General features: G+C 35.7%; 1 protein-coding gene across 1 annotated transcript; it reads left to right on the top strand.

The window, feature by feature from the left end:
- Positions 1 to 7,713: 7,713 nt before the first annotated feature.
- LOC130960868 (pentatricopeptide repeat-containing protein At2g37310-like) lies at positions 7,714 to 10,700 on the top strand. Its single transcript, XM_057886366.1, has one exon. It carries the CDS (start codon positions 7,912 to 7,914, stop codon positions 9,904 to 9,906), a length of 1,995 nt encoding a protein of 664 aa, XP_057742349.1. The 5' UTR covers positions 7,714 to 7,911; the 3' UTR covers positions 9,907 to 10,700.
- Positions 10,701 to 11,788: the final 1,088 nt, after the last annotated feature.

The following is an 11,788-nucleotide window of genomic DNA, read 5'->3' as shown; positions in this document are numbered from 1 at the left end:
AAGTTGAACCATATTAATTTTGAAGGCCATTGAATTTAATTTTGAAGGCCATTGGGGGAGGGGGGATGTTGGATTGGGTTTCTTGAGGGGTAAATCATTGCAATATGGGGTATATGGGAGTTTATGAGGGGGGAGTTAAAGGATGGAATATAAGTTTGACAGTGTATTAGATTTTCTGTTGGTGCAACATAGATTGAGATTGGGAAAGTACAAGAGAGATTTGTATTCTTTGCAAAAGGAAGGAGCAAACTTGCAAGCCGTGTGGAGCTCTGATGGCAAATTAATCGCCATTCTTGTAAGTTCTTTAGAATGTTGATATGTGCATAGTAAATTAGTGAGCATTTTAAAAACATTTTGATTATACATGTTTGATTAAGTGGTAATAAGTAATCTTGCATATTTGTTGATGATTATGAAATGTGGCTTACAACCTTTGGAGGATGCATGCAAATGAAAAATGAAGCTGCCAATTGGGATTCATATTATTTGATTGTTAGTAGGCTATATTGTAAAATAAAGATGCTGCTTGCTCAGTCTATTCTAGATCTAGAAAGCTTGTTGGATTAGTCTTTGTATCTAAAATAAGAACAGTTAAAATCTTTATGGTTACTTGTTTGTTCATGTTTATATCAGGTACTAGTGAGATATCATATGTTCAATTTCATCTAGGGTCTTTGTTTTGTTCCTAAATTCAAAGTCCTAGTAACTTGTGCCTTGAAATTACTACATTGTGCTTTAGTTATAAACATTTTGTTGAATCCAAATGTCTGTCTATTAATCTTGTTTTATTCTGGATAAGTGATAATATGGTGTTTATGTTCTTAACATAATTCATTTTTTCCCTCTTTATTTTGCAGACATATTGTTATATCTTGTTTCTAATTTTTGTTTCGATTTTTTTCATTTACAAGAGTGCTAAAATGGTGATAACATGCTACCTAAAGGACTCAAGAATATTTTGATTCATAAAGACATTAATCTATGTTAGACTTTTAACTTTTGGTTGAACTAGTGTAAGAAATATAATTTGTAGAACTAATAAATGTAGACACTAATATTATTTTGTTTTGAAACTATTTTAGTTAAATGAAGCATGTTTGAATTATCTATGTTTTTACATATTATATAAATGTCGACTTACTCGGTAAAGTAGTTAATATATCAGTTAATTAAAAAAATAATTTGGTAAATTATGCATGCAATTTGTATTAAAAAAAATGTTACAAAATAAATATTGTGCTTTTGTAACTAAAGAAAAAAAAAGTTATAAAATCAAGTTATATTTTGTAACAAAATTTTATGATAGAAAAAATATTTTGTCACCAAAAATATTTTGAAGATCAAAATTTGTTATCACTTTTGTAACGAATTTCGGTTTTTGTATCAAAAAAATTTGTTACAAAATATTACTTTGAATTGTAACAGTTTCATTTTTTGTTACAAAAACTTTTTGTAACGGAACATACTGCAACGATCCCTTTTTTTTTGTTACAAATTCTTTTGTTTCAAAGTTCTGGTTTTTTGTAACAATTTTTTTTGTTACAAATATTACTTTTTCTTGTAGTCAATCCTTAAAAATTCATACTTTTTAAATCTTAATATAGAGTTAGACTACGAGGCTATTAGAAATTTGTATTTTTTACACAAAAATGCATTCTTGATTTTTTTTTTTTTTTTAGAATTATTGCTTGAGTTAATATTTTTCATTTTAGTGCTATTTTATAACTCTATGCTGCTTCAATTTTATGTCTTGGTGGGTAGGATAGATATTTTTAGGAGTAGTGGTATAAATTCATATCATTTATAGAATCTGATAAGTTGAAAAAAAAAATTAGAGGCATATTAGGAACCATTTTAAAATACAACCTCTTTATTTTTTAAATGGTATATTAAAAATAGACTATATTTTGTACCTTCAAATAACAGTAGAGTATTTATTCAAACATCGTTTCACAACATTTAGGAATAAAGAATAGAAGAGAAAGCAAAAAAATAAAAATAAAAATAAAAATAAAAATAAAAGATAAACCAAAAAGTAATATTCTTTATAGAAGTTAGGATTCGGATTAAAAGGTAGTAGTTGAGAGTTGAAGTTGGGTAAAAGAAGAATTGCACTTATCTCTATATTTCTTTCTTTCGTCTTAGAAAATAACAAGTTTGATGAGAGATTTCAGAATGACAACTTATATTTCTATTTTTTTCTTTATTTTATCTTTATTTTTCTTTTTCTTATTCTTCAATCAGTAGATAAATAAAATCAAATGCCGAAATAGTAATTCAAATCTTTATTAGCATTAAAAAATGACAACTTATATTTTTGTAAAATAATTTTTTCTTTAATAAATAAATTATTTTAACGCTATAAGTGAAAGAATTTTTTTATATATACATAAATTATATTGGTTATGGTTCTTATTCCTGTTTATCTTCTAAACTGTGTTGTTTATATTTTTAAATTGTATTTGTCGTCGTATAATTTATGAAGTTGAACAAAATATAATGTACTGTAAGGCAAGATCTCTATAGCCAATTCTAAGAAGTGCTCATCAAATGATATGTTGACATTTAAAGTAAATATTTTAAAAAGCAAGAATAGAAAAAAATGAGTATGAACTTGATCCTAATTTAAAAAGTTTCTGCAAATTATGAGAAATTAAGAAAGAATACTAATATATTTTGAGTAGTGATAGAGTAAATAAATTTTTTACCTTTAATTAAAAATTGAGCAACAAAAATACTTTTACTAATGTAAAAAATAACAATCCAAGAAAATTAAAAAAAATATCGAAATAAAAAATAGAAATTTTCAACTCGTGTATCACATGAGTCTTCTGCTAGTATAAGTATATGTATTGTCTTAACACCAGTTCTTTATTGAAAAATGAGTTTAATATCACAAAATTTGCACATAAAAATTAAAAGCATTAAAAAAAAAGTCTAGGATTATCAAATTGATCACTCACCTTAGGATTTTTTATTTAAATTAAAAATATATAATATTTACCGATTTAAATAAACGTATAAGTATTTATTAAAATACGTTTTGGGTCACATCTCAGATGCAGTGGGATAAATCACACTAAAAATGTATCTCGGATGCACTGCTACCATGTTATGATACGTCATGTGCCAGTCATATGTCGGATGCACTTAAGATATGAACAAAACTAGATCTCGGATACAATACATCCAAGATATGGCTTAATAAGCCTAAACCCACTGCATCCGAGATATGCAATTTTTGTTGATCAAGGGCATTGCATTCGAGATACGATCTGGGCAGTATATAAACCAACAGCATCTGAGAATAGCGTGGATTGGCTTCATTTTTTTCAAACTTTTGAGATTCTACACGTGTAGTTTTGTAAATCTTCACGAGTTATGGCACCCCGAGCATATGTCCGCACAGGAGACATTAATAGACTGACGCCGAGCTTTATACATAGAGGGCTGCCGTCCCTATTGCCTGCTTTCACTTTATCGAGTTCCATAACATCGACAGGGTGAAGAGGCAGCCAGGGGGACAGCAGCACAAGCCCGCAGATCCAGTGAATGTTGATGAGTATATCTTCAGGACGACCAGGGGAGATAACATCTGGTGGCCGGACCAGCATCGGTATTGGTACGATCTATTCAGAGGCCGCTACCAGCCTGACGTTAGGATTTTTGCCAGTAAAGAATGTCATAAAAACAGTCTCGTTGTAGATATAGTCTCTAAACCGACAAAAATCCCTTCGTACAAACGTTTTGGGTGTCACAAGTAACAAACTCCTTTAGAAATTGTTAACCGAGTATTCAAACCTCGGGTCGTCTTCTCAAGGAACTGCGAGGAAGTATGTTCTTATTATTGGTTATAAAGGTTGTAATCGGGGTTTAGAAGGTGAGAAGCAAGTAATTTAAATGATGAGTGAATTAAATGGCAATTAAAAATAAATAATAACTGTAAAATAACTCTTGGCAAGATAAGGGAATTTAGAGGTCCAACTTAGTTATCTCTCTCAACTATAATAAAAGTTGAATCTAAACTCCACTTGGTCAACCTTTACCAGGGCAAAGGAAAGTCAAGGGACTAATTAAATTGACCTTTGAATCCTAATTATTTCCTAAGAAAAGGTTGGGATTATTCAGGTTCAGCTCAATTAGCAAGATAACGATTATTAATTACTTGAGTTTAATAACTGTTGAGTTACTAAATTCTTAATCAGAACCAAAAGGGGAAAAAGTAAAATTACTGGAATAATAAAAATATCCTTAGATGGGAAGCAATGGCAACTTAATTCAAAGAGAACAATTATAAACTGAAAATACCTCAATTATCATTAATTCAAAGAACAATCTGTGACATGGGAGAAATTCATAAATCAAATTATAATAATCAATTCAAATGCTGGAATAAATAAATAAAAGTAAAATTTAAAATAAAAGAACATTAAACCTGGGATCCAGAGTTATTCTTAAAACAAGAAGAAATCCTAAATCCTAAAAGAGAGAGAGAACCTCTCTCTAGACTAAATCTAAATCATAGAAAAAACTAGAAAATTGGCGAACTCTTCCTGAATGGATGCATTCCCCTACTTCATAACCTCTGGTCTATGCCTTCTGGACTTGGATTTGGGCCAAAAAGGGCCTCAGAACTCGTTATGAGCATTTTCTGCAATTTCTGGTGCGTGGCCTCTGTCACGCGTCCGCGTGGGTCACGCGGTCGCATCATTCGGAGCTTTTCCTTGCCACGCGGTCGCGTCAGTCATGCAACCGCGTCATGTGTGTTCTGCTTAAGGCACGCGGTCGCGTCAGTCATGCGGCCGCGTCGCTGAATCTTCGCTTCTGGCACACGATCGCGTCGTCCATGCGATCGCGTGAACACCAGTTTCCTTAAAGCTCCGTTTTGCTTTCTCCTTCCATTTTTGTATGTTTCCTTTTCCATCCTCTAAGTCATTCTGCCTTAGAAAATCTAAAACTACTCAACACACTAATCACGACATCGAATGGAAATAAAGGTAATTAAAATAATTAATTTTTTAAAGCTTAGGAGACATGTTGATAAACCACTATTTTATGGTTTATCTTGTACTTAATCGAGTGGTTTTTATTAACTCTTTACCCACTTATTCATACTATTTGCATAGTTTTATATTTCCTTCCTAATTATGTGTTTTGATTGAAAACATGCTTCTTTGATCTTATATTTGCTTATTATTAATCCTCTCTTATTACCATTAGATGCCTTGATATGTGTGTTAAGTGTTTTCAGAGATTATAGGGCATGAATGGCTCAGAGGATGGGAAGAAAGCATGCAAAAGAGGAAGGAATGCAAGAAGTTGGAGAAATTGCTAAGTTGTCCAGCCTGACCTCTCTGCACTCAAACGGCTATAACTTTAGCTACAGAGGTCCAAACGACGCGGTTTCAGTTGCGTTGGAAAGCTAACGTCCGGGGCTTCGATTTGATATATAATTTGCCATAGATGCCCGACGCCAGGCGACGCGAACGTGTGGGTCACGCGGACCCGTGACCTGGCAGGAGCGCAACCCACGCGGCCGCGTGGATGACGCGACCGCGTCACTTTTCCGCGACCTGTACGGACCAGAAAGCGCTGGAAGTGATTTCTGGGCTGTTTCTGACCCAGTTTTCGGCCCAAAGAACACAGATTAGAGGCTATAAAGTGGGGGAATGCATCCATTCATGAGAATTCACTCATAATTCACTTTTCATGTTTTAGATGTAGTTTTTAGAGAGAGAGGTTCTCTCCTCTCTCTTAGGATTAGGATTTAGGACTTCTCTTAGTTTTTAAGAGTGACTCTCGATCAAGGTTCAATGTTCCTTTAATTTATGTTTCTCTTTTATTTTTATTTACTCTAATACTTTTATTTGTATTTGATTTATATTGCCCAATTGGCTTATGAACTTTTCATGTTAAGATTTGAATGATCTATTTATTATAATTTGAGGTATTTCAGTTTAATATTACTTTCTTATATTTATATGATTATTGCCTCCCATCTGAAGGCATTTTTATTCCACCAGTTTCAATTTTCTTTCCTTTTGGCTTTGGTTAAATAATTGGTGACTCTAGAGTTATTAAACTCATTGTTGATTGAAAATTGGAATTCATCCACTTAACTTACCTTCATAGTTAGAGGTTAACAAAGTGGGAGAAGAATCCAATTCTCATCACAATTGATAAGGATAACTGGGATAGGACCTCCAGTTCTTATACCTTGATAAGAGATTTTATTAGTATTACTTTATTTTACTTATCATATAACATATTCGCACCTTACTTCCAAAACCCCAATTTACAAACTCATAACCAATAATAAGAACATACCTCCCTGCAATTCCTTGAGAAGACGACCCGAGGTTTAAATACTCGGTGGCAGCAGGCCTGCAGAGTCCGACATCTTTCCGGCGATGACATCCTGTCAGATCCTATAGCAGCAGCCCCGCCGGCTGATATCCTCCCTACAATCCCTTGTCACAGAAATGACATATAGTTACAGCACGATGCCCCAGATCGGAGGCGACGGGCCAAGAGGCGATCTCGCGATGATGTCTGGAGACCAGCGCGGCAGGCACGTGATCCGCGCACCCGTAGGGATGGTGGGGATCCTCATGATGGAGACCAGCAGTTGTCAGACAAGGAGGCTAAGTACGCCCGACAGGAGGAGGTACATGAGGATGTCATTCCCGATGCACATCCAGAGCATCCTTCCGACGCATTTTTCGCTGTCCATGATGCTAACGTTGCTGCGAGGCTTATGCTGGGTACCTCAGCCCCTGCTCACCACCCGACTGATGACAGAGCTTAGGAGCAGCTCCAGTTCGACATTGTATCCGATGATATGATACACATCGATGACATGTTCCAGATCATCGGGGCACCTAGTGATGCGATGGATGCCTTAGCCAGTCGTTATCGCCACAGGAAAGACGACACCGATATTCCTGGGACGTCGAGCGGTGTTTCCATCCGGCATGGGACAGCTCCTCCAGGGCACTATCAAACTCCTCCTCCACCACCGTACCAGTTAAGTTCTACTCCGTCACCCCACTATCAGACTCCATTCCTGATTCCCTGCCACCGCCGACTCCACCGTCCGGTACTGTCTGGAGATCACCTCCTACGCCTCCTCCCATGATTGTATCAACTCCTCCTCCGCCACCATACCAGCGTCCACCGCCCACTTTCAGCCAGCCAGTTGTTCGTACTCATCCATACCGTCCTCTTAGGGTGTCCTGTCCTTGTGGATGTGGGACTGGACACCATTTGAATCCTGCTGCTGGACGGCGTTAGTTACCATTATTGCTATATGTATTTTGCTTATTACTTATGTTTATAGACTTCCATCACATGTATGACTCTTTTTTAATGCATCCAAATGTATAACTCGACTTATTTATCCATGTAAATATATGTTTTTTTTTTTAAATATTGTAACGTTTATAAATAAAAATTGTCGTACACACAATTTAAAGTTGACTCTAATATTAAATTTCCTAAGTGCGACTGATCACAAATGAAAGAGTTATAAACTTATAATTATAAAGAAGAATCAACAAAAATATACATGAATTTTTATATTATAAATTCATATATATTTTAATATTTTAATGAGTCTATGTTACTATGTACATGCCAATGCCAAATTCTGTTAGACTAAATCTTGATATCCTAATATTTCAAATGTACTATTTTCTGTCGCAAAATTTTTCAAAACTGGAATAAGACATTTAAAATTTTTCAACCGTTAGAGAGCCAATTCAGATTTCTGCATTACTGAACCAAAATATGAAAATAATCATTTCCCCTTATTTATTTGTTCCCCTATTCCCTCTTACGAAATTTGAATAAAGGGAGGAAGGAAACTAGATCGAAGGAAAGCGGGGGTAAAGCTCGTTACGAAACAAATGAATGAGGATAAGTAACCGTTTGGTGCTCCCTCTGACCAATCAAACTCACTTCGCCGCCATCCGACAAACACTCGGCCATAATCACCACGGTGGCCTCGACTTTGCCGCCTATGGCGCCGCCATACAGCGTTGTGCCGACCGCCGCCTCCTCCGCCAGGGCAAGCAGCTCCACGCGCGCTTCTTCCTGTTCTCCATCACACCCAATAACTTCCTCGGCTCAAAGCTTGTTACGTTCTATGCCAAATGCAACCTCATGCACCATGCACGCAAGGTGTTCGACAAAATACCGAGCAAGAACTCCTTCTCCTGGAACGCAATGCTCATGGGCTACTCATTCAACGGCATGTTCCATAAAACGCTAGACCTCTTTTACACCTTTTCTTTTACCCACACCATGTGCATTGATAATTTCACCATATCGTGCGTTTTGAAGGCGCTTTCTTCGTTGTTTTGTAGCTCAAATTCGGCTAAAGAGGTTCAATGCTTTGTTATTAGAGGCGGTTTGGACAGAGATGTTTTTGTTATGAATGCTTTGGTTACGTGTTACTCGAGGTGTGATCAGGTTGTACTTGCACGGAAGGTGTTTGACGGAATGCCGGAAAGAGATACTGTGTCGTGGAACTCAATGATTTCGGGGTACTCGCAAGGAGGGTTCTACGAAGAGTGTAAGAGGCTGTATTTGGAGATGTTGGGTGTGCCGGATGCAGCTACGGTTGCGAGTGTGATGCAGGCTTGTGGACAGTCTGGGGATCTTGTGTTTGGAATGGAGGTTCACCAAATGGTGAATGACAGTGGAATGGAGATGGACATGTTGCTTTGCAATGCTGTGATTGCCATGTATGCTAAATGCGGTAGTTTGGATTATGCTCAAGAACTGTTTGATGAAATGAGTGAGAAGGATGAGGTTACTTATGGCTCAATGATTTCAGGGTACATGGTTTATGGGTTTGTTGATAAAGCCATGGCTGTTTTCAGAGAAATGGCAAGGCCTGCATTGAGTAATTGGAATGCTGTGATTTCAGGTATGGTTCAGAATAACCAGTATGAAAGGGTATTGGATTTGGTACAAGAAATGCAGGCTTCTGGTTCAAGGCCGAATGCTGTCACGCTTGCTAGCGTTCTTCCATCTTTTTCATACTTCTCAAACCTGCGAGGAGGGAAAGAGGTGCATGCTTATGCTGTTAGAAGAAGTTATGTTCAAAATATATATGTTGCAACTGCAATTATTGATACTTATGGAAAGCTAGGGTATATCCATGGGGCACAGAAGCTTTTTGATCAATCACAAAGCAGGAGCTTAATAATTTGGACCGCAGTTATAACGGCTTATGCTGCTCATGGAGATGCTAGTTTGGCGCTTGGCCTCTATGCTCGGATGCTAGATGAAGGAATTAAGCCTGATCCAGTTACTATAACTGCAGTATTGACAGCTTGTGATCATTCTGGATTAGTAGATGAAGCTTGGGATATCTTCAATTCAATGCCATCAAATTGTGGAATTCAGCCATTGATGGAACAATATGCATGTATGGTGAGTGTTCTTAGTCGAGCTGGGAAGCTCTCAGAGGCAGCAGATTTCATCTCCAAAATGGCAATTGAGCCAAGTGCTAAAGTCTCGGGTGCTTTGTTACATGGGGCTTCTGTTTATGGTGACGTAGAAATGGGCAAGTTTGTGTGTGATCATTTGTTTGAGATTGAACCTGAAAATACTGGAAATTACATAATTATGGCAAATCTATATTCACGTTATGGGAGATGGGAAGAAGCTGATAATGTCAGGGAAAAACTGAAAGGAATCGGGTTACAGAAGATCCGTGGAAGTAGCTGGATTGAAACAAGTAGAGGGCTAATAAGCTTCTTTGCCAAGGATGTATCAAATGAAAGATCTGATGAGATCTATGCATTGCTGGAAGGATTGCTTGGTTTGATGAGGGACGAAGGATATGCTCTGCGAGATGAGTTAGATTCTGAGAGACTTCTTTTGGTTAACAATTAAGTCTTAATTTATGGTGAAATAGATTAGTGCAGAAACTAAACAATACTTGTCTACCCAGAAAAAAAGTAATGCTTTCCTGGATTCTCTAGATGAGGATTTACTCTCCTTTCTATGAATTGTTAGTAGAAAATTTATGGCTGCTGAGTACTTCCTGTACACCTCACACCTGAGAAGACAAACAGAGGTTAAAATGCTAGAATCACTGAGCACCAGCATAGCACCTATTTAATCTTGCTATTTGGTGTACAAAGAGGTTAAAGGTCTTATCTTTGATTCATATATTCATAGTTCTTCACTTAATATTTAACATTTTTTTGTTAATAACTAGAGTCAGGTATTTCAAGTTGATAGATTGCTCAGAGACAGAGTCAACTAGAATACGCAGAATTTTTTTTTCCCCTTCTCTTTTGTACCAAGTTTAGACCTGAGGTAAAATCTTGCCGCAATTTAAGATCAGACATACAAATTCGAGAGATTTTCTTTAGGTATTACAAGTTCGAGAGATTTATTGGGTACAGAAAGTAATTGGGCTTCAATGTTAGTTGGCAGAGAATCCTGAGAAGATTTATTGGTTACTGTAAAACCATTGATCCAACATGAATGCTTAGTTCGAAATTGTGTGTGGAAAGATGAGACGGGGACCTAACATTTAGCAAAAAGGGAGGCGCTTTCTGTTGAGAAGGGCTCCACATATGGGACCCACTTTTTTTAGGGGATCGCCAAATTGGTCAGATGATACTTAGGGATGCACAGTGCATTGCTTTCGACAAAGCCAGTTGTAACTTAATGATGGATCATGGAAGCATAATTGTTTCATTATCTCTAATACTATTATTATTATTATTATTATTATTATTATTATTATTATTAGAGGAAACGACAAATCGCCCTGACTTACTTTTTCATTCACAGATATTTAAGTTTATGAAAATTTAAAAATACATTTAAGTCTTTAATCTTTTAAAAATCTGGACATATCGATTCTTAAGTCTAATTTGTCTAATTTTAAAAACACGTAAAAAATTTTTTCACGTGTGTATCCGTATCAACCATGTTAGTACAATGAAAATCACGTTTGATTTTTTTATTGAATCTGACAAATCTAACTTAACATAAGGAATTAATATGTCTATATTTTAAAAAATCAAGAATTTAAATATATTTTTAAATCTTCAAGAACTTAAATGTTTGCAAATCAAAAAGTCAAAACATATTTGTCTTATTATTATTATTATTATTATTATTATTATTATTATTATTATTATTATTGTGGGGGCTTCTTCTCTTGCCTCCACCTTTTCCACATCTTTATCCCATTCATTCTTGTCTCGAAAATAGTTTTCTTGCTAATAAAGCATCCTGTATAGTGTTCCAGAACAAAAGGCACCCCGAATATTAGTAAAATATCTTTTGCTTTAGTCATAGCAAAGAAATGTTCTTTTTCTCCATAACAAACATGTCTGCTATGGTGGTGAAGCATTAGTTGCAACAAGAAATCAGCATGTGCAATGAGAATGGCCATAGTAATCATAGAAGTGCAATATATCCCTTCTAAACCTGGATAAAGGGTAATTGGCTTGCTTTGGTAAATTATGCGAAGTTGATGAAATTAAGCGTAACTCTCCTTTATCCATGCAAATAACATTGCAACTAATCCTAACTTGGGTTAGTTAAGTAGATAGCTCACTCGTCTATTTAAGTAAGTATTTAAAATTTGAATTTCGTCTTCTGCATGCAACAATTCATTGATTAACTAGATAAAATTTAGATCTATGATGAATTAGTCCTTTACCTGTTGGATTAAGAGATTTAGTGAGCAACCAAAAATAACATTGCTTTCCTCTAAACTTATTTTTAAAGAGAGGGTATTGTTACGTTTAAA

This window comes from Arachis stenosperma, chromosome 2 (assembly GCF_014773155.1).
Source record: "Arachis stenosperma cultivar V10309 chromosome 2, arast.V10309.gnm1.PFL2, whole genome shotgun sequence".
NCBI classification, from domain to species: domain Eukaryota; kingdom Viridiplantae; phylum Streptophyta; class Magnoliopsida; order Fabales; family Fabaceae; genus Arachis; species Arachis stenosperma.
Note: the sequence above shows the minus strand (reverse complement) of the source record. Positions and strands in the feature narration are given on the sequence as shown.